Source organism: Phoenix dactylifera, chromosome 18 (assembly GCF_009389715.1).
Source record: "Phoenix dactylifera cultivar Barhee BC4 chromosome 18, palm_55x_up_171113_PBpolish2nd_filt_p, whole genome shotgun sequence".
Taxonomy (NCBI): domain Eukaryota; kingdom Viridiplantae; phylum Streptophyta; class Magnoliopsida; order Arecales; family Arecaceae; genus Phoenix; species Phoenix dactylifera.
The window spans coordinates 3,614,882-3,639,318 of NC_052409.1; the positions used below are offsets into that span (position 1 = coordinate 3,614,882).

The window sequence follows — 24,437 nt, forward strand, 5'->3', positions numbered from 1 at the left end:
GGTACTTATTGGTATGGTCAATACATGCCGATACCACTAGGTTTCGGCAACCCAACACCCCTCCTAGTGCCATCTTTTTGCCCAAATAATACGAGACCGATGGTACCTTCATGTTTCAATGGTATTTGAATCCATGGTTTTAGAGATGCTATTTTCCATTGAAACCCCAAGAGGGGAATACCTAGGCTAACATGAATGGAAGTAGCTCAAAAGGATTTAGAAAATCTTGATATAACAATAGAGATAAGAAAAGTAAATTGACAGATTTTGTAAGGGCACACAGCTCATATATATTTACAAAGGAATCCACATAACAAGGGTCCAGATGATGAATGCATCGCTATCAAAATAACAAATAAACATTGGCACTTAGAAGCAAGTATATTTACATATGATAAGCCTACACAAAAGATTTAGTTTCAGAGTTTATGTAGTAAATTTTCACTGTTTCAGCTTCAAATTAAAACATGGTGAAAGATCAATATCAAGAAAAATATAGGTTACTATTATCTTTTCCCACTTCAAGTCACAGCAATAACTTTTCAATATCTATGCCAAAATTGAGACAACTAAACCAGAATTCTGAACTTGGAAGTTTAGGAACAATGACCTCTGTCCGATGTTTTGAAAATGCTCTGCAGAATGTCATGGAACTGTCCATTTCTCCAAGAACCTATGGCATTTCCAAACTTCACAGCAGCATTTGAAGCTGTTTTCATCTGCCGGGAACCTTTAACATAACTTCTTCATTTGCCACATATGATTCTGATAAGATATCTATTTACATAGATCACCATTCGTGCAGCCAAAAACCTGTCACAGTTATTTCTCAGTCCAATTTCAAGTCAAACACGTAAGTCTAGAACTTAAAAAAAAATTCTGATCCATAGAAGTTATTATATCACAAGCTAAATGTAAAGAAATCAAGCAAGAATAGTACTACAGTAACCAGGGCTCCCCCCTTCCCCAATGAAGAACAAAAAAAAAACTGTATAATTTTACCACCACATCCAACCTCCTAAATGAAGCATACAGGAGCACATGCAAGTGAATGCCCACATTTCCTTGAGATTTAACATTTGGAAGAATTTCATATGAAGAACCATGCATTGTTAATTAAAAAATCAGGGGCAGAATTTGATTGTTATCATGTACTATATAGGTTTTAACTGTCCATTGATAATTTTTTTAGGCTGAAAGTATTCAATCATTATTGTGCGTCAGAAGCAGCTGTGAACCAGGCTTTGGTAAGAGCAGGCAACTCAAGCTCTAAAAAATTAAAGATAGCGAGCACCTTCTAAAATCATGCAAATTCTTATGACATTACTAACAAATTACTTTGCTTCATTTTCAAGATATACACATCATAAGAACTTTAAAAAACAAATAAGAGATTCAATCTTGACAAGGATATTGCTAAACTATAGTTGCAATAAGAATTAAGTAAAACAGCATTTAAAAGAAGTAGGAAGAGCAGGAGCAGAATTTCAAAGCGAGTATAACAGCCAGAAGGCTGAAGATTCCAGCAACTAAGAGTTTAATGAGCAACTATGACATATCCCAAAAACAATTTAAAGTAGACCAAAAATCTACCAGACATACACATGACAAGCATCTAAAAGTCTTTGGACTTTAAGAATATCACATCTAATGAAATTCCAGGGTAAAAAAATGTAGCCTGTCATCACATCAACATATATTACAAAAGAAAAGGGAAAAGAAATACTGACATAAACTGAATAACTGCAGCATGCCAGAAATGTGGATTTCTGACTAGAGCTTTGAACATGTGTATTACTTGTTGTTGACAAGAGATGGCCCTCATATTAAACTCAGGCGACCCACAAAAAGAAAAGTTATATTTGCAGAATGGCAATTCATGTCTTGCATTCCATAGACAAGATGCTACAAATTTAGAATCTTGGAAACCCCACAACAAATGAAGGTCCTGGGTATAATGATACAACTTATCATCGCATTCACATATGAATTACAAATGAAAAGGCAAAAAATACTGAAATTAACTGACCATCTACAGCACCACGAAAATATAGATTCCAAAAATTTATAAGATGACCCATGAACTCATACACAGTTTTAGTTGGTTGACAAGAAATGGCCTTGTGACTAAACTAAGATGGTCCACAAGAAAAGAAAAGAAAAGAACAATACAGAAAAGGAAATACAGAATCACTTACAATGACATATTCTACAGATCATTATGGTGCCAAAGAATACTTATCTATATTCATGTGCATAAGCATGAAAATGAAGATTACATATTCTTTAAACGAAAGAATGTGGAAGTGTCCCAAACTGCCTGATTCGAAGCCTACCGAGCCGTGCTGGCGGCAAACCGAGACAGTTCAAGCATTCAAAACGAGAAACTGCCAAAGGGGGAGAAGGAGAAGGAAAGAGAGGAAGAGAGAAAGGGAGGGAGGAAGGAAAAGGGAAGGAGGACCGCCGGAAGGCCGAAGCAGGGGATCCACCCTCCAAACCCCTGTTTATTTCAAATGAGGTCCGTTGGGCCCTTTTTTTTATTTTGAAAATTTTAAGTGAAGTCGGCAAGGGGATTGCCTGACTTCACTTCAAATTTTCAAAATGAAAAAGGCCTAAATTTGAAGTAAAGTCGGCAAACCCCTAGTCGGCTTCATTGAAAATTTTCAAAATAAAAAAGGAAGCCCAACGGACCTCATTCGAAAAAGGGGTCTGGAGCCCTTCTTACCTCTCCCTCCCCCCTTCTCTCTCTTTTCCTCTCTCCCGTTCTCCTCTCCCTCGCCATCTCTGTTGCATCGGTACGGGCCTAGCACAGAACAACATGGAGACATACCGAACCGTGCCACCGGCCGATCGGTACAAGCTCCGGTCCCGGCACGGCAACCCTTGCTAATGAGTTTTGGACAAGTGCCCGAAAATCATGTAAACTTTTTCTCTTTTTGACAGAACTACGCTGCTATAATATGTAATAAAAGGTACTTGACATAAAGAATGGCCTTGAACAAGAAAAGCGTGGAAACTAATAAATGTGTAGCATAAGGAAACCCCAAAGAAAAGCAGAATGGGACATAGCAATGTGTACAGATGCATATGTAAACCACTCAAGCAAATTGTGATGTGATAATATGTGGGTGACAGCAGACTCCCAACTTCAGCAACCTAAGCAACAAAAAACAAAAAGAGTGGATACCAGATAAAACAAAAACAATTCCTTAAGTCTAAACCTACTTGATATAATATTCTTAAAAATTAAAACAGACAAAACAGAACATCAAAAGATCATACAAAGCAAAAAGGTAATGGACTTCAGTATTATCAAGCCAGGGCATGTTCAATACAATGAAATACTATAATGGGCTCAAACACAAGATTGGTAAGTTTGTTTTATAGTTCACTATTTTCCAACTTCTGATGGCTCAATTTCACATCTACCATTGTTAATTCTCCGTAGCCTTACATGTTCTGTATCAATAGGCAGAACATGATTTCTTTTATCTACCAATTTATTGTGTTTCTGTTTCTATTCTAGCATCTAGAAATATTGGAATAGTGTGAACATAATCCCTGACATGGTTACACGACACCTTAAAACACATATGTTACGAGCACATAGACAAAGAAGCGAAAAGATGGAAGGAAAAATAACTTAAAAATGTAGTAGGACAAAGCAAATTGCTTAATTACATTGTACGTAGTAGGCAACACAAACTTGAAGCTAGGCTGAAGAAATTGCAACTTTGAACGGTTATATAACCCCCCAAGAAAATCGGTTAATGCACAGTTCTAGTAATGAAATAAAAACCTCTTAATGACCGCTATGATTGTCAGACACCTGAATGCCTAATTCTTCGCAAATATTAAATTTTCTATAACAAAAAATCATGAAATACAAGCCAACATTTGCAACCCATAAGCTTCCTCAGTTTTTTTTTCTTTTTTCAACTAAATCATACTCTGGGATTTGGTACCATGTCAGAAATTATTATTTTTCTATTCATAGCTGATCAATTTAGCAGAACATGTTTACATAAAAACATAAAAAAACAATGTGCACCATGCTAATTATGTCTAGGAAGAAAGACATAATTAAATCACTGGAGAAGACTAGAGGATCTTTGCAATATTTGGGCCATCAACCATCATTTGTTTGTGTTTTAGAGGTAAGGGTAAGTACATAGGCGGTAGAAACATAAACACATGTCCCTTCATCAGGTTCAGAAAAAAGAGGAAAAAATCAACATATGATATACATGATGTAACCATCACACCTGCATGTACATGAAACATAGAGATATGCTTCAAGATCCCAAGAACCAACTTTTGAGGGGAGACGAAAAGGCGTTCTTCCATGAGAATAGTTCAAGCAAAACAAAGCCACCAATACTTTGTTTCTAAACAAGAAAACAGGATTTGATTCCATAGACTTGCATTTGCAAATCAGCTAATTAAGCCATAATCAGTTCCTAAAGAAATATGAGGCCATGGTATGCCATACCGTATCGAACCGGACAGTACAAGGCGTACCATACCGTACTAGTTCGATACCAGTATATGGTATAGGAGGCTTACCGATACTCGGTACACCGAATCGGCCCTTGTATCAGACGTACTGATACGGTGACTAGATGGCACCGAAACGGGACCTAATACCAAGATGGCGTAACTTGTATGAGGCTCTTAAAAGTATGTTTAAAAGCTTCTATTTCTGGTTGCCATAGCATATGCAAGGTGCGCCATGCCTGGGGCAATTGTAAAAGGCTTCGGCAGACAAGTGCAATAGTGCAAGTTCGAGTCATGGAGCAGGCACTACATGCTAAAAAAAAAAAAAAATTGCCTAAGGTTAGGTTTATCCCTAGATTGCCCGTCCTAGGACCCTAGATTGCTGGGACAATAATTGGGTAATGGAACTTTTATAGCATATGCAAGGCAGAAAAAAAGACATTGGAATGGTTTTAATTTTCATCATATATATTCTACCACAACTAAAATACCTTGATTACAAATGTTCTCACTAGATACATTTACTTCTATTAAAGCTTAAATGTAGCACCACAAATGCATTTAGTCAAAGCTTGGTCTCAGAGTCCAAATACACATAGCAATTGTTAAACTCAACTATCACACTGTTAGTCATGTTAAAAGTACTTTACCTATCATCAGTGCCATTATTCCCCTAAATCTTACTTCCTTCCTGTATATTGGTAGGTGTATAATTCACAGCCTCCTCTCACAAGTTTAGCAGAATGGTACCCAAATTCTAATAATCTTACAGAATGCTCTTTTATGTTTTTCCCAAATGTTTTAAGTAGTAATACTAGAAGAAAATCCAATACAGAATTCATCTCATCCTTAAATTCCACAATTTTACAGTTCAAACTACAGTCCACAACCATAAAAGAGCTACCAGGTGCTACATATCCCAAAAATTTAAAAGAGTACTGTTAATCAATGAGACAGAGACAATAGATGATGCCAAATGACAACAGAATTTGCTGCAGTATATGTCATGTTAGCCCTAATCTGTGACCATCAACAATCATCACCAAGGAAGCTAATTATAGGAGAACCACTGGAGTAATAAGCTTTATTATAGGAAGATGTTTGGCAGCTCCTAAAGTCTTGTTAATTTTTCAGCTCAAATCTACAGAAGCGCTAGTTTGAGATGAACAATGATTTTGGATTGGATTTTGCCCACTACTTTGTTTTGAATTTTCACCCAACAAAAGAGTAAATCACATACTAACTTCGACATTATATTGTTTCATGACCAACTAATATTAAGAAAACCATTATTTCTCTTATGAAATGTCCAAGGAGCTTCAGAAGTTTTACAGAGTTCTTCAGTAATGATTTCCAGTAATGATTTATCTATATTATGGTTTTAGCAGAATGAGATGCTAATGGGCTATTGCCATATGAATCATGACTCCAAACTGAAGCTAGTGTTTTATGACCAGTAACAATGACAATTTTCTAGTTAAATTTAACTACACAACCATTTTAAAAAAAATGCTTTTACGTGTATCCTTTTTTTTTCTTCGGCACCAAAGAAAAATTGACAGATCTAATTCTCCATACATTTGTTTAACTGTTCTAGTTCCCTGGTCCAGCTGAAGATTAACATTGATCTGCTGTGTCAGCAGATACAAGATATGTATATAGAAGGTGTAAAAAGATTTGGAAGGGAAGGTATTTTGCCAGGCAAGGGCTAGCCACATGTATGAGATCAGATTAGGACAGTTGCATCATTTATGGGCTAGCCACATGCATGAGATCAGATTAGGACAGTTGCATCATTTATTAAGGGCATGTTTCATGCTTCTTAAATAAGCACTTTTAAAACTTTTAAAGCAAACATGTGCTTCCTAAAAAAATAAGTGTTCTGGTTTCTCCTTTGTGAGGACTCTCAAAAAATTAGAGGCAAAACCAAACTATGCCGGAAGAAAACAAACTAACAGGCTAAGACAGTTGATTTCTTCATCAAATTCAGAAATTTTGTGAGCTCCTAACATGCTTCATAGGTGTGATTGCAACTCTGGAACAAACAAACTTTGTCAGAATAACCATATAGACATTTTGGCTAGCAATTTGATCATGTTCATCAAATTGCAAATGCTAAACTTGCACACAGAGAGATTCCATCAACCACAAGATTAGCACCTAACTTACATAGGCTGCTAATCAGTACCTAAGCTATCAAAACAGTATGTCTGACAAAACACACCAAATACATCTATATCGAGAGACATGATAGCATGCTCTCAAAAAACACGCCAAAAACATTTTTTTAGAATACCCCTTATAATCAGCACTTGATAGGCTAACATTACACATGTTTTGCATCGGAGAGGGTGGCAATATAGTGCCTATGTTGTTCGGATATACAAACTTTCAAAGAATTTAAGGATAAACAAATGCTAACTAGGACTTCAATGTTCCATCTTAAACTGTTAAAATGGCAATACTATGGGCGAAAAACATGTTTAAACTTTTAAATATATTATTATGAACATGCCAAAAATTATGAATCCATCAGGATATATACATGTATATACTACAGATGCAAATACATGCATCTAAACATACATACATACATATATAGATACATATTCTGGAAAATTCTTAAAATTAAAAAAGCCACACCGATACCAACCACATTTATGATGGCAGGCTGATATCATCAAGGCAGCTAAATTATACAATATGTGCATTCAATAAGTTCAGGTCAATTAAGTGTATCTGTATGTATTCCTATGCATGCGCATCAATCAATTCTTTGCAATATGAAATAGTATCAACCATTTCAATATTCCTTGATGAGTCCTCAACATAATCAGCATTCTATGATATAGTACATAACGTGCATGAAGTTTTGAATTATTGATTGCCGAAGATACTCCCTTCTTGCAAAGACTCCCTAATAGTCGGATTTTAACTTACGGCATCATTGATCATGATCTACACCATTAAAGATGCCTAAAAAACGAATGTCAGTATCCTACCTAAGCATCAACTAGGTGCAAAAAATGGACTGTAACAAACTGTTCTAGTGCCCTAAAAATACAAGATAGGGCATATGAACTGAAAATCCACGCTGTTGATCTTGATTTACACATCTTAAAACATCTATAGACCTTATTTCAATAGGTTTTGATACTCAGATTATAGTAAGAAAAATCATGCCATTAAAGCCATTTATGTTTGCCCTCTATGCATAGGTTAGAGACCTCCACAAATAGATGGTTTTCACAAGCATTTTCAGTGGTGATGATCATGACCAAATGCTGGAGAAATGACCCATCATTGATTTTTGAATCATTAAACTGTTTAGTAAAAAATTAAAATTTATTGTGTAGTATAGATTTTCGTTCTCTCTCTATATATACACATATGGGGATCAATCATCCCACTAGAGGTGGTCTATAAATAATGTTTAATGTCATGATACAATGTATTATCTTTAGGGCAACTTGATGCACAAGCTAGGGGTATCTAACAAACATTTTTTTTTTGTACAAAGGCATTCTAAATCTTCTAAATCATATGTGATGCTTTAGATTCCCATTTTTCAACATGGATCATGTATTTGTGATGGTTGTACAGCCCCTCCCCCAACCAAACACATATATACTTGAATGTGCGGTTGCAATGGACATATATAATGACAATTTTCTCTAAACAAAGAACAACGACGAAAAACATGTGGAACAACTTCAACCAAGATGAGTTTGGACAAAGAGAAACTAAATTAAGAACCTGTGCATCAAAAGATATTGGTAGATTAATCATGAAATGTGGACAGGCTGGTGTTTGATCAGGTCTCACCTACAAAAAGTGGAAGCTCCAAGTCCAATGCAAAAACTAATGCATGCCTAGTTCAAAGCTAACTATCTCAATCAAAAAAAGGCAAAAAGTGGGATCACTTCTGCCTAGTGGTACCCAAATTACGACAGTATAAAGCAAAACAATCTCCACACATATCATTGTTTGGCACCAAACAATCAGCAAAGAAAAAGATCCAATATACCTCTGCAAGTAAATCACATATTTTCTCCTCATCTCATGCCTATTTTGCTTCCACCCAGATATTTCTACTTCTGCAGTTAATTAAACTTGATTCAAAAAATGCCTCTAACCATCAATGTGGAAAAGGTGCTTCATCAACTAAGACAGAAATATTCCAGGAATAAAATTCTTCTGAACAGTATGACCAACAAACTTGTAACTGAAAAAATGTTGTATTTAACTCAGAAGTGTACAAGGGTCAGAATCACATTCTCTAATTGTGTAAATAACATGGGCTTACATTTAGCAGCGATTAGCCTGCTTGATGCAATTGTCAAGACAAAATTAAAATGTACAAAGCCTTGCCAACAGGCAGTTCTAGATATTGCCACCATCTTTAATGGCAATTGCCTTTTTCCAAGGAAAGTTCCTCCTCCACAAATATCAGTGTTGCAAGTCCCCAACTTCCACATGTCATACAGCCAAAAGCTGAAACATAATAAAAAACAAAAAAAAAGAAGAAGATATCTTTTGCTGTGAGATTCTTCTACAAGAAATTCTTTCAGCAGAACATAATTTATAACTTCCAAGAGTACTTTCAGAAAATGAAGTACACAGCTACATACTATTAATTATTAAAACTTACCACAAACTAAACACTACCAAATTCACCATTAAGCTGGCCTCCAACAATTAAGAGGAACATCAGGCCTACATGACAACACCTGGCGAAGACCATGGCCTGGATAAATTCAAAAGACACCAAAACAATCACAACGTGATGATAATAAAAATTTGTCTTTACCAAATTCCCAACTTGCAAATCAAAACAACCTGGAACTGAATCTCCGCCAGATGGCATAAGAGTATTCAAAGGAAGCTGAAAACACATGGAACTTGAAGATGGTCTTTCCATGTTAGGCCTCAAAAATCCTACCAGAAAAATGTCAAACATATTCAGAGTTTGACCATCCTAAGTTAACTACTAAAAAAGCTGTTGTTTGTTTTCTTTAACAGGCTTGTTCAACCGGGAGAGAAAAATATTCATTTATAAGCAACATTTACCACATACCATCCTGCACCAAAGAAGCTGACGACCCTCCAGACACCCAAGCATTATGATGATTATCTGGACTAAAATCCCCAGAATGCACTCTCCATTGTTCATCAGAAGCAAAATGCCTCCGACTATTAGGATGAGATGACAAGGTGTAAGGATTACACGACTGCTGCATATTTTGTTGACTGATAGCATTAACATGTGAGAAATGATTTGGTGGTGTTTGTGCAGGTGGAAAGGGATGACTTGGGGGTGTTTGTGCAGGGGGAAGAGGATGGTAAGGTCTTTGGTGGAAGGGCGCACTGCCCTGTTGAAGCTGGTGACTGGCATAGGAAGATTGAGTTGTTAAATACATGTCATTATGTCCATATTCATATGGCCTCGAGGAACTAAAGCTGGTTATAGGTTGTGTGTTGCAAATGCCACTTGTCATGAAGTTAGCAGGCTGCTGCAAAACCACTTCACTTTTCAAAGCAGCATTATCCTGGCCCTGGATGGTAGCATTTGCAGTCATCTGGGCTAGTTGATTGCCCTGCATATAGAAGACAGAGGTTAAAGATACTATATAAAGAGCATGAATACAGGCTACCAGTCAATACACTTACACTTGGGGTCCTGCTATATTCTTGCATAGAAGGATGATATAACAATGATGACGGGGATGACGACACCATGGGTGGGGGTGGCAGGAGAGATGGCAGGGGTGGTGCTGCAGATAATGGTGGGGGTGGGGGTGGGGGTGGAGGAGATGGTGATAATGGTGGTGGTGGTGGCGGCGGCGGTGGTGATGGAGGCAAAGGTGGTGGCGGAGGTGGAGGATCCAAAGGCAGCGGAGGTGGATCCAAAGGCAGTGGAGGAGGACCCACAGGTAGAGGGGGAAGCTCAGTTTGATCTGCCAATGCAGGTTCAAAAGCTAAGTCAGAGTTCTGATGCTGAGGTTCCAGTTTTATGTGATTATTCCCTGATACACTTTTCTCATCTTTGGATAAGGCAGACACATCTTCCATTTCAAGTTCACCATCCACATCCTCCAGTATGTGATGATGTCTGTCACTTGGAGTAAAAGCACAAGCATCTAGCTCTTCTGAAGCACCGACAGCTTCAACTACCAATTCATTGCCAGTATCCTTGCATGGACTACCAGGAAGATCTTCATCCTCATCGCCAAAAACATTGGATGATAAAAGTCCAGGCAATTGAAAAGTTGCATTGCTGAAAAAACAGAATAAGAAAATATGTAAAAAGATTCAAAGAATGGCAGCACAAAGAAGAAAGTAATCAAATGATAAAAGAAACCAATAGTTTCTCAATAAACAGGAAACAAGTGTCGCATAAAGATCAGAAAATTAGATACAAAAACACAATAATGAAATTCAACTACACATGCAATCACCAGTCCAGCATACCTGACAGGACAAATGAAGAATATGACCTACAATCTTTTCTTCCCTCTCTTTGGCTTGTTCTCAGACTCAGACTCTCCAACTGAGAAGTGAAGGATTTGAAACTCCATTGTGGATTGGTATGATGCGTGTATGTTGAATGACTTTGCAAATAATGAAAGAAAAGTGGGGTAACCTTAATAACACGACAACTTCTATAAACAATATATACACACATATAATTGTTTACTATATACATAAATAATACATACAAACAGAACATACATGTGAGCATACGAAAATGAAAACAAGTTATATTCAAGAGAAATAGCTTGGACTTTAGCTGGGAACCTTCTTTAGGGCACTTTGTTGATTTTTTCCTCCTCTTTCCAATTTTATCTTTTATGAAGGGTGGAAACAGGGACCAAAAAATCTCTATTTAACTTTTTTTTGTGTGTGTGGGCTCATCAAATAGAAGACAGTTAAAAATTAATGTGCATCCAATTGAATTAGGTACAAGCCCACCATTTGGTGTATCAAATCTTGATGGAACATTAGCTACCATGATATCATTATTGGGCACTTAACAAGCTAAATGCTGGTAATTGTATTGAAGCACAACTTATGTTTTAACTCTTTGCTTTTATTTCATTTAATAGATATTGATTTGCCATCAAACCATAAGCTTAAGCAAGTGCACACATGATTGCCAGACTGTTGTGCAGAAAATAAATGCAACCAGATGAGGGGGATATGTACTTTCATTATAAGATGTACTATTGACCAAACAAATGTATGAACTAAGGTCGGCAGAACTGTCCCGAACCGAAGCGTCCCGAGCCGTACCGGCCGTAGACCGGAACAATTCCGACGACGAAAACAAGACCGGCACCGGAGGGGAAAACGACGAAGGAAAAAGAGAAAAAGAGAGAGTGAAAGAGAGCGGGAGAGGGAGAGGGAGAGAAAGGAAGAGAGAGAAAGGTCGAGGCCGGCCGGCGGAGGCCGAGGAGCCGCCGCGTAGAGGAAGGAGCCACAAAAAAGGGGCTCGCTTGAAACAGGGGCCGGAGGGGCCTCTTTTATTTTTAGAGATTTTAAGTGAAAGCCGGCAAACTCATTGTCGACTTCACTTAATTTGTTTTAAATAAAAAAATTAAGTGAAGTCGGCAATTAGTTTGCCGACTTTCACTTAAAAACCTCAAAATAAAAGAGCCCTCTCCGGCCCCTGTTTCGAACAAAATAGGAGATTGGAGGAAGCCCCTCTTCCGCGACTCTCTGGCCTCCACCTTCTCTGCGCGATAGCTCTCCGGCCTCCACCTCCTCCGCGCGACAGCTCTCCGGCCCTCCGCCAACCTCCCCCTTCTCTCTCCTTTTATCTCTCGTTCTCCCTCTCCCCTGCCTCTCCTACTGTGTCGGTACAGACCCGACAGCACAGCGCGGGCCCGTACCGACTCGTCCCGTCGGACCATTGGTACGGTACCGATTCTGCCGGCCCTAGTATGGACTCTATAAAAATAGTGCCAAAAACATATAATAACAGAAGTGATCTGCTCAATTTTCTTGTTACAAACAGAACAAAATGGAAGATTTCATTCAACTCTCAATTGCAATATTGTAATGCAAAGCCAAAGATATAACGCAAAGTTTAATTTCACTCTTCATGGCTTCTCCGAACCAGATGAATAGCAAAACTAACGCATTCTAGATCTCATTCCAATGTTGATTTTTAATCTAAAATAGGAAAAATCATATCTTCAAGTACTAGTGTTGCCAAGCATGTTGGCCGCTGGCCACCAGCCACTAGCCAGCATGGCACATGCCAAGCAGTGCTAAAATAAAAGTGCTTAAAAAACTTAATAACTGCAAAGTTAAAAAAGGGATCTAAGTTCATGAGGCTCCCACCATTTCAGGGACTAGGGAGGGTCAGATGTAAACAGCCTTACCACGCATGCATAGAGGCTATTTCTATGTTTCGAACCCATAACACCCAAGTCACAATAAAACAACCTTATCATTCCACCAAGGCTTGCCCTCTAATAATTTAAAAGGTATTTTTATGATTAAAAAATAAAAAAAGGAATCAAATAAATGCCATGATAATCCAGTTTTGGCGCTCGTACCACCCAGTAGAGTATGTGCCACCCAACGCAAATGAGCATGAGCCAGCACTTAAAATCTAGGTTCAAATTATGAAAGACTAAATTCCAAAATATATCCATTTTCATAAGAAAATCAGCCGAACCTGGTATTCAATCAAATGGTAAATTTTGTCACTAAACTAATGAACTGGATGACTAGATAATATGAAATCAGCATATTAAAATGGAAGGAATTCGATTAATATGTGCAATAAACTACCTTCCATACTCATCAACAAGCATGCCTTCCATTTCTCTGATCGGATCATCCACGGAACGCTCAGCTCGAGATGGACGTCTCAGAAAAAATCCAGCATTCGTGTCATCATTTGGAACATCAATTTCATCCATGTACTGACGTAGAAGTGATTCAGGCAGAATTTTTCTCTCAAGCCACAACCTTAAGACCTGTGGAAGAAATAGTTTATTCCTTCAAAAAGCACAACCTCTTATTAATAGAACATTAGTAACACAATTACCTTGAGACATTGGCGACGATTCTCACGAGCACCAGCTCCAGGTGGAGCAGCGCCACCCAAAAGACGTGGTAATGCTGCTTGCACAGTAGGAACATATGAGGCTCCAGCGATTCCTGATCATTTTTAAAAAGACTAAGATTTTTTAAATTAAAAAAAAAATCCATCCATTGGTTATCTTATTAGATCCAGAAGCACACACCAAAAAGTAGAATCGTAGACTTCCATTATAAACTATGGTTTCAACCAAAATTATATTGATTGTAAACACATTTTCGTGGAAGCCACAGGAGTTCTTCCATAGATGCACCTACCTTTCTGGTTATGTGAACATTGGGTGATAGAATCCACAAGGAAAAAGAGGTCAACTTTACGATGAAAACTGGGTTCACACTCTAGCTTCCGAATGAGAAGTTCTACAATCTGCATAAGGCATGAACTTTACAGTGAATGAACATTAACATGTATAACAAACCACAAGAAAGGGGAGAAGCATAACTTATTGATGCATAACCATTACCATCAAATCAAGGAACTAAAAGGTACAAAACTTTATTTTGAAAAGAATTCATCAAGTAAAAATAATTTTAAGCTCAAAAGAACTTAACAGAACCCCTTATTTTGTCAACAAGCAAATTGATAAACTTGTCCCACTAATAAAACCCAAATTATCAATCATTACCAACCAAAAGAATGCAAGAACTGTCAGAAAAACCTAAGTTGAAGGACGCTTGCATAGGATCCTTATTTGATGCAAGAAAATATAAAGTGCCACTTGAAAGCAGATTGATCACATAAAGGGTGTGAAGACACTAAAATCACACAAGCTAGTGCATGTAGCCAGCTTTATCAACATGTGGTGCATCTATTCCTCTCCCCCCCCCACCCCCAAAAAAAAAAAAAACAGAGAGATGGGAGGGGTGAGAGATAAAAACATTTGCAATAACACACGATCCTACAAGTAAGCTTACCTCACCAGCAATGCCATATTTGGCACAATCAATGGCATGACGGGTTGCACGTCCAATACTTTCCTTTGTCCTTGAAAGTGTTTCTAACATTCCTTCCAAAGCATCACGTGCAACAGCAGCTTCAGTACCGCCACTCAATGAACCCCCAGGTGGTCTATATCCAGGACTAAATTTGTGCTCATATTCTTCGAGTTCTACTTGATTTGTTGATGACAGTTGTCGAGCAAGTATGGATGGAGAATCAGAAGGTGCGGAAGTTTCTTTTGCATCCATTTGAACAGAATTCCCTGATGACAAGGGAATGGAAGAAGCAGGACTTGGGCTTCTTCCCTGTATCACAGGCGGTGTCGAGACTGAACCAGGAAAAGCATATTCACAGGGTAGGCAATGAGAATGTGCCTGTCTCCTCTTTGCTTGAGCAGCTGCAATAAGATGTTTCATTGACTTGAAGGAACCTGTATATTTGCAATCAGTTGATAAACTTGCAGGTTTATCTTCTTTAGCAGTTTCTGATCTGCAATCAAAATCAATTGACTCAAGGAATCATACACCAAACTTATGTACAATAACTAATAAAAAGGATAAGTACCAATTTACATACCGTTCTCCTGCTAAAACATCCTTCTCAGTGTTATGCTCAGCAGAAAAAGTAATGACAGACCTATTTTCAGTGACCTCAGATATCTGCACATCGGATTTAGAGTTGACCTTCACCATCTCTGACTTAGACGATGACCTATTCTTTTCTGCCATAGCTTGATTATGAGTGCGGGTTAAGCTCTCAGCAGTCTGGCTTGAGAGTTTAGACGAAGAAGTTTGTGCTTTCTTTACCAAAACTGAACTTGAAGTTCTTGGTTGGGGCTTGATAGATTTGTGCTCTGACAACTTTGTTGTATCACCTGGGCCAGCAGATATTTTGGGTGAAACAATGGTTTTCCTGACCTCACTAAATGAGGATTTCTGATATTCTGGCTTCCCAAATCCAGAAGCTTTTTCTGCCCTTCTCTCTGCGATTTTGCCACGACAAGGAGACGAAGAATCATTCTCAATTTTAACAGGTGATGTCCTATCACTGGAAGACTCCTCCTCTCTTGTAAAATCTGGGTTTTTAATCACGCCATTGTTAACGTTTGATGGAGGATCACTGCATCTTCCTAGCTGTGACTGAAATTTCTCAGTAGGAGCTGATATGTCTGGTTTTACCATAATCAAATTGCCAGCCGATTGTTTATGAACTGGAGTTTTGTGCCCTTCCTCTTCATCATCATCATCAAATCGACATGACCTCCGTCTGGGGCGAACATAGGTTTTATCTCTAGCACTTTTAGTCTCTGAATTTGATGCTGTCTCCAATTCATGACAATGTTGTTTTGATAATGGCGGGCCTTGTATGGGCATCCTAACATTATGCATTCCTGTTTTAGAAACCAGATGACTATCAGCTTTCAGAGTTGTAGCAGATTTCTTCTTACTTTCTATGACCTCCTTACTTTTAGCATAAAAATGAGATAAATTGCTATTTCTTGAGCTCTTGGTTATTGCACCACCCTTGTCTGCATATTTTGACTTTTTAGCTAGCCTTGAATCTTCATTGTCATCCAGCTTATGCTTAGTACCACGAAACTGGGACCTTTTCTCCCCAGATCCATCAGAAGATGGTGACCTTTCGGAGACATGTCCCTTAGAAGTATCTTCCTCTTCCTCCTCCTCCTTGCTAAGACCCCTTTGTAATGTATCTTTTCCCGAATCCTCCTCTGATTTTTTCAAACACTTTGATCTCTTTCCACTTTTCACATCAGCATCTAATCTTGAAGCTTTTTCGGGTCTAGCACCATCACGTGAAGCAATATTTTCATATATGTGCTGTTTTTTCCCCTTCATATAAGAATCCTTCTGCTTTTTTAGTGCAGGGCTTCTTTGTACTTTCAGGTCATTGCTGAGTTCTCTTTTTGATTTAGGAACCACCTTTGCTATGAGACGGCCATTCTCTACAACTTTCTGTACATTGCTTGCATTTTTCAAATGAACTGATGTTGCCACAGGTGGAGAACCCAGAGGCCCGCTGCAAGACAGGTCCCCATGGCCTCTTTCCGAATCACAAAGATGCTGATATCCACTAGCCACAGAGCCCTTTGGAAGAGTCTCCACCATTTCAGCTTTGGAGCATATTTCCCTGTCATTACCTTGATTGACATCAAGATGAGGACTTGTTAGATTATCTTCCTTCAGGGAAGGACCACCAGAAGCTGAATTAGAAACTGAAGCTTTCCTTTCTAGTGGCTCATGTATACCATCAGTATTTGAAGCTTTCTTCCTCCTCAACTCAGACAAAACTAAAGATTCTGTTCCACTTAAATCGCTAGGCTTCAAATCAGAGGTCACGTTCCCCTCATGACTCCGTGAACAGTGCTCCAAGCCATGCAACTCATCACTAGAGTTCTCACTCTTATCTCTTTCGTTCTGCTCCACTTTTTCCTCCCGATTTTTTAATGGAAATGTCTCATGGTTATCTACTAGATCCTTGCTATCTTCAAAACAATCAGTTTGGGAAAATGCAGGACCAGTGGTGGTCCTGTCAACATCCTGTCCAAGCTCACCTGAACTTTTCTTGTGCAGTTCTTCAAAAGCCCCACAAATCTCATCCACAGCACGGGCAAAATATTTGACAGTTTTACCCTGACAGCGAGCTATCAACTTACTTCTCGATTCCTTAGTAAATACTTGAATATCAGCTGGTGCAACAAAAGCACTGCAGAAGAACAGCAAACAAACATGATTAGTTACAGGGATATATAGAGTTGGCCAAACAGGACACACTCTTAGACCAGACTCAAGTACCCTTTGACAGAATTCATAATACTAGGAAGAATGACATATGAGAAGAATCAATAAACGAAGGTGAAGTACCATGTCATCAGCACGGGAGCAAACTTTCATATGAAGACTATTTATCTATCAAGGTTTGACAGTAAACAATAATAAGATGCAAGAAACATGGAGGAAACCAATATTTCTCGGTGTAACGAACCAACCATGTCCGAAGAATGACTACAAGATTTCGGTAAATGGTCACACATGAACAAGACTAAGGTAGGGAAGAAGACACTTCATTTGAGGTCACTTACCCACACAGTTTTCACGGCATGCATCAGAAAGATCTCACTTCAGAAAAATACCATACATGGGCACCGCAATTATAAATTAAACAAGATTTAGGACCTGACATAGACTTTTCATAATACACATAAATCTCATTTATAACCCTATAAATCTCAGAGAAGAAAATTAATATCACTTGAAACCAGCAACCTCAGTTTTTCTCAGTATTGACTAACCGGTTTCCAAGTAAACTGAATCATGCAAATATTTGCTGTCTCAGTATAACATAGATCTGCTTCAGATAACTCCTGAACTCTTTAGGATGGACTGCTCGTCATATTTTAATAATAAGAGCATGATACATGCCGAGAGAGAAAGTACAAAATTTCTCTTCCATCTTGTCTCCATTTAGAAGAATATCATATATTAAGTACTGCAAATAAGAACCATAATAAAATAATGTTCTAGAAAAATGTTGGACGATTTATGGTCAGTCATTGAATTAATGCAATACTTTTTTCGTGTTTGCATGATTTAGAGCCACTTCAATGTTATAAGGAGAAATTATTCTGGTTCCCGAAGTGTGATCCTGATCTCCAAGTAGATTTTGCGAATTATGATTTCAAAGAGGTTTTGCATTCAAATTCGCATAGAAATTTGAATTTAATTATAAAAGCATCAAAATAAGTCAATGGCAGAGTTATCAACTAATTAAGTAGTTAATTATTATAAATAAGGCAGACACTTCAATAACTAGTGCTTAAAAAAACAATAGTCTCTGACATCGAATACTTTTTCAAGAACCAAGCCGGTTCCATGGTTAATAACTAATAACCTCTAAAATCCATAAACCACTAAAGTTTTCTGATCTCTATTTACGGAATGTCAATTTTTAAACTAGAATATGCAAACCTCCATATGTACATTCATGTGTCATGAATACTCCATTTATATATACATAAATTTAGAATAATTCTTCAATCATAGTTATCCTGATTCTAAATCCCTGGAAAAAATTAAAACTCTCAAGTATATTTAATTTGCCAACATTTCTAGCTTAGTGGCCATCCCACCATTAAAAATTCAAGTGTATGGATATCCATTTTCCAGGAAAGCTGATTACTGCAATGACCAACATCACTTGTCTTGTAATAACAATCTAAACTGTACCATCCTTTTCGGTAATGCATGGGTATGAACATAAGATTAGGAGACAAAACAAAATGTTTGATTAGCTAGATAGCAAAGAAATATCGATTTTAAAGCCTTTTTTTGGACAATCTACTTTCAGCTGTCAGAAGGGGCAGCTTGGTTCCTACGATACAAAAGACGGTAATACGCAGTATATATTGGTTACCTAGGCTTAATATGAATTAACCCAATTTACTGTATAGAAAAAAGAACTGTCGTGTTGCAGCAACATTAACAACAAATTAAAAGATGGAGGTCATGCATTAATGCATCAACAAATATTTTTTCATTAATGTCTGCATAATACTAAAGTTGCATTAACAATAAAGAAACCTGATTCCTAGTTGCTACATGTGTATAAAGCCCTAAGGATGTACGAACAAAGAGCTTAAGTCTAAATCAGAAGCTTTTACAAAATCCAGTAATCTCATGAAAAGAATTAAAGGCTAGGAAATCCTTAGTTCCAATTAACAAAATAGAAAAAAAATATGTTCATTTTCTCTTCATTAGTTTTAGTCCACAATGGAATATTTGGTATCTGGTACAGCAAGTTACGAAAGAGAAATCAGTCTCCATAAAATCACTCTCGCCTTAAATAATAAATTATTTTTTGCGAAAAGCAACAAATGCAGCCTAACTTTTGGTGAAGAACTACACAACTCATTCTGCAATTTGTTTTACTTCATGACCTCATGCAGGCCTTTTCTTTCTCTTAAGTGAAGGTCCATCCAAGGAACAGTAAATTCCTCAATTGTTTACAACATGGCCTGAACAAAGTGGTTCTTACTACTTATGGAGTATTCTGTATTTTGAATTTTACTATAAGAACAAAATTTAGCCTTCTGGCATGTTCTTTTAGGAGAAGACATCAAACATAGATCTCTTACAGCTAAACAGCACCAAGAAGATCATCCAATAATAATCTAATTAACTGACTTTTTTCCTTTTTTATTTTCCATTTTGGGGCTTAAATAGCACATTATAGCATACAGTAAAGTTAAACACCATAGCTTTTTCATCTTCTCATAGTCAATGGCCCTTTGGCAACCTTAAGACCACCCATACACTTCATCTCTCCATCTTTCATCTTTCTTGCCTTTTCCTCTCTCATCCTTGTTCTACTACCAGCAACAAGTGCCCATGAAATGAAGGCCCTCTTTATCTCCATATGACACTTCCCTCGTACCTCTATGATACAAAATAAAAGCCCAATATCAAGAGGAAGGTTTTCTAAAAAACTTAGGGTGAAATGGAAGCGATCTCACATAAAATATTATGATGAAGGTTAAAATGGTCAGAAACTCAGGAATGGAAAAGAGGGATCCAATTTCTGCTGTCGAAATTTTCATTTTAAGTTGGAACAAGCCCAACTCAGCCCCTGGATCTACCCATGTCCTCCCCTTCCACTTCTGCCCTTTGCATATCTTGTTCCCCCCTCGATGCTTCCTGCCACCGCTCCTCAATGGTGCACCAGGGGAGGAAGGGGGGACAACCCTTCCAATTGACCTACCCCATTGCTGGGCATTGGGATCCCTTGTTTAGCCCTTCGCCCTTCTTGCTGCATCATTCACAGAAAGGAAGAGGGGATAGGGGACAACAATGCGAATGGCTTTCAAAGAGGGGGGAAGGAGAGAAAACAAGACAACAAAAAGAGAAGGGAAGTGAATGAGGAGGAAGGAGGCAGCAGTTTAGGTGCCTCACCAAAGGAGTATACAAGAATTTCTAAGAATAATCGTTCATATGCTCCTTGAGAGCAATTTAATTTATTCACCGATTGTGAAATATGTGATGCAGGGATTAGCAAGATTATCCTCTAATTTACATAGGTTCTGCAATCAGGATTAAAAATTGGGACTCTTGAATTCTCTCAAATTGAATTTGAATAAAAAAAATCCAAACGAGGGGGTGTCGCCAAGAATAGGTGTTTTTACTAATGTTGCTGCACACAGCACACAATATGATAAGGGTCCCACATTATGTAGAACCCCAACCTAGTAACCTAGTCAAGGACAAGATTTCCAGAAATTCAGAATGACAAACAAGTAAAACTAAATTTCATAAACAACCTTACTATGCAAACCGACACAACAACAAATAAATTCATTGGATACGCTAAACTAGTTCAACTCTGAATGACATTATTTTGCGGCAGTAAAACATGACTACAAAGTGACATAGGTAATGACCCTTGATACAAGAGCTCCATCTTCTTACAAAACCAAAGGAAGCACAGAAAAAATGGGGAGAGGGGGAGAGAGACATGAGGCCAAAAGATGGTATGGTTAGATTCATAGTTATAGTCAATATCAGAAAGCATCAAAGAGAGAACGCGGAAAGACAAACAAATATATAGACAAAGAAAGGTGAAGCTATAAGATGAGTGTGGCGAGATTCACAAAATTTAGCATGGTTCCACACTCAATACTAGAAATTATCACCTCTTAAGCGAAGATTATTAGGAAGTTAGACTAAACTGCATCACTCTTTCCGTTTTTTAGTCCAATTGTCCTAGATCCCCTCCAATCCTACAAGTCCCTGCCACTTCCTAGCTCCTTATTACACCGTTTGGTACCTAGAATCATACTTCTCCATTCCTAAATCAGAAGTATGATAATTTTATACACTACCCTCCCACTTTGGCCTTGCCGTCAACCCAAATCCTCAACCTTTTTTGTAGCACCTTTGGTACGTAAAAGGCCCTCCTTTGGTATATAAACACAGCATAGAATTAAAAAAAAAAAAAAAATTGGTACTTTATCTACAATATCCAAAAATACCTCATTAAAATTGCATTCCAAGAAAACCTCAAAACCACATGTATGCTTCCTGTAACTTACATGCTTCTAACTTACCTCCTCTTTTTCAAAGACTTACATGTACATGGATGTTTTAGTTCCTAAACATTTTTCACTAAGCAACCGTTGACACTCGGACAAACCAACGCATGATACAAATGCAAGCCAACAACCAGTTGGTCCTCTTAAATTCCAACATGAACCATACGCACATCATGCATTCAAAGGATATATACACCTCCCATCAAGCAAACTCTATAATCAACCATGCATCAAAAAATGCATGATACATTGTGCATACACCTCAATCATGGGTAAGTGGCAGAAACATCCACTGCTGATCAAGAAATGAAGTGTTGCACTTTTCATCGAGTGATGAATGAAACCACAAACCAACCAAAACTCATGGCCCCAAACAAGAAGAGAAAAAAACACTCCACAAGCAATTGTCTCCATATTCTTCTCTGTTGATGGGATCCCAATAGCTTTTATTTACATGAGATAGGGAAAGCAAAATATTGAACTAGAAAGATCATCAGTTATAACTACTAGGGAATTATATGCCAACATTCAATTACATGAAGTGCTTGGGAAGTAGATAGTTGATTCGTGTTCCATGAAGTACTTGGGAAGTATATAGTTGATTCTTGTTCTTATTGACTTTTAGGTTCTTCTTGCTGATTTAGACTCACTGTACCAAATTTTTTGCACTCTAGCCTAAATTTCAACCTTGAACTTGAACTTGGCTCATAGAACAAATGAGCCAATTGCAGGCCAAGTTAAATCTGCTAGCACTGTGTCAACCCAAGATTGAACATTGATCTTTGGGCTTGACTCTAGCTTGAACTGAGATTGAACACCACCGGATATAACTTGGCCAAGTCCAAACAGCTTAATCTTCAGCTTGACAAACACAGTTGCAGCCCTACCCCATCATCGCAATTAAGGTGGGAGTCAGCTTAACCATGTTAAGGTATGTATTATGCTCAAATGGAGCCTAAAATCCTACACCACCCTCATAGCAATAGTTATTTCTAAAAGCTTCTACAATTATTTCCCACCTAAATGCCACTATGACACTGACTATAAGCTATTTGCTACTTACATGAATTATCACTAATAATCTCGACATGAATGGGAACGGCAAGTCTCACCCAAGATTTGGACATAAAGTTCATCATCGTCTGAAACCTTAAATTAAGTCTCCAAAAAATTCTAATATGACTCAACTGACTACATTGGAAAAGTAGCCAAAAGGCAAAATACTTAGTTCTATCTAAACCTGATAATAGCATGTATCATAATACTAATAAGTTATAATTCAGTGAAATATTTGCAAACCATTTATACCCAGATAATAAATAAGAAAAGATCCACTTTCTGAAGGAATTTCCCAAAAGCATTTATCTGCGGTCATTCTAATTTAATCTTAAAATGAACCTTGTATGAAGAACATGAAAAATCTCTCCTTGAATTTTCTCTACAAGGGCTCTAAGAGGAGTCATTCCCTATATGAACATTACACCATATAATAATTCTTGGCCATCCCCATATTTAACTTTCAAATTTAACCAAGTTAATTAAAAAAAGTGAAGGGGCAATGGGATGACCGCTCAAAGAGCAGCTGATATTACTACATAGAACAAGATAAGGTATAACGCAGGATGTAACTTACATATTCACCCAGAGTACAAAATAAGAGCTATAAAGAAAATAAGGGGCATGCATCATACTCACATTTCAGAAGTCCCGAAGAACTCCACGAAGTATTTCCTAGGATCAGGTGATTGCCCCCAATCTTTGGGATTGCCTATCTGAGAAGAAACATCCCAGGTCTATTAGATATAAACGATAAGAGAAGCAACGAGAATGTTTAGTGCAAGCGCAATAAAGAGAAATCGGAAACAAAAATCATGGTCTCTTTTTTTTATTAAAAAAAAAATTAATAGGAACAAAGATGACAATAAACTAAAAGCCACCGAGAAATAAAAAGAAATGCGAGTTACTATAGTATAGTTTGGTAGGTCCAAGTACTTCTCATACATAAATAAGCATCCAGAAAAGGGAAAAAACTATGCAAGCAGAAAGCATCATGAACAAAGTTTCAGTCAGAATATAATCAAGCTATCCAGACATTTATCCATTAAAGCGAAATTCCAAAACCCTAGATGTCATGTGTCATACTTTCACTAAAATCCAAGAAGACGGTAGTGAAATCTTGAGACGAGTAGAGGAAAAGAGAGGAACAAGAATTGCACGGAAATCAAAATTCCAACTGCCGTGACAGAATCATAATCCAAACAAGAAGCCCAACTTACCTTCGCCGGCCATGCCGGGAATCCCTTCACCTTCGCCAGAACCAAATCCCCCAGCTTGAACTGGTCCATCGCCTTGCCCCGGCCCCCACCTCTCCTGCGCCCCGGAGGCATGGCGACGTTCAAGAAACCCTAACCCCCACCCGTCGTCCAGAAACCCAGGCGCGAAGAGAAAAGATCAAGGAACGGGAAAAGAAACCCTAGAACCCCCCGCCCGGACCACTCCTCCGAGCCCGCGGCGATTCCTCGCCCTGTCGAACGCCGGAAACGAGGATTCCGGCGGGCGGCGGGCTACGGCGGCGTGACCAGACGGGCAAAGGACGGCGGCGGTGGGCGGGGTCGCAGCATTCGAACGCCGGAAAAGGCGTGAAGGGATCGAGGAGGAGAGAAAGAACGAGCTGGAGACGAAGAGGAGCCTTTGAGCGATCGGAATTTGGGTACGGAGGGAGGAGTTGATCCGGTGATGCCCTGGGGAATGGCCACCCGGGTTTGCTGTGGCGGACGTCTTTTA

At 38.2% G+C, this 24,437-nt stretch overlaps 1 protein-coding gene across 3 annotated transcripts; it reads right to left on the reverse strand.

Annotated features, from left to right (window-relative positions):
* Window positions 1-341: 341 nt before the first annotated feature.
* Window positions 342-24,437, reverse strand: LOC103722461 (ENHANCER OF AG-4 protein 2-like). 3 transcript variants are annotated; one of them, XR_001880358.3, is made up of 14 exons: window positions 23,930-24,437; window positions 23,349-23,425; window positions 15,128-17,275; window positions 14,527-15,040; window positions 13,870-13,978; window positions 13,559-13,671; window positions 13,300-13,487; window positions 10,168-10,774; window positions 9,575-10,094; window positions 9,337-9,435; window positions 9,149-9,244; window positions 8,804-8,991; window positions 8,525-8,594; window positions 342-813 (listed from the first exon to the last, which is right to left on the reverse strand). XR_001880358.3 is itself a non-coding variant. In XM_008813031.4 (12 exons), exons 1-11 carry the CDS (start codon window positions 24,038-24,040, stop codon window positions 9,177-9,179), a joined length of 4,554 nt encoding a protein of 1,517 aa, XP_008811253.2. In that variant the 5' UTR covers window positions 24,041-24,437; the 3' UTR covers window positions 8,714-8,991; window positions 9,149-9,176. The 3 variants fall into 3 exon arrangements, 1 of the variants encoding a protein (XP_008811253.2); XR_606475.4 differs by lacking the exon at window positions 8,525-8,594; XM_008813031.4 differs by lacking the exons at window positions 342-813; window positions 8,525-8,594 and having other exon boundaries at window positions 8,714-8,991.

Coding starts and splice junctions, on each gene's coding strand:
- LOC103722461 (XM_008813031.4), bottom strand. CDS start 24,040: ATGCCTCCGGGGCGCAGGAGAGGTGGGGGCCGGGGCAAGGCGATGGAC. Junction 13,979..14,526: donor AATATGGCATTGCTGGTGAG/GTAAGCTTACTT, acceptor TGCCTTATGCAG/ATTGTAGAACTTCTCATTCG. Junction 10,095..10,167: donor AATATAGCAGGACCCCAAGT/GTAAGTGTATTG, acceptor TTCTATATGCAG/GGCAATCAACTAGCCCAGAT.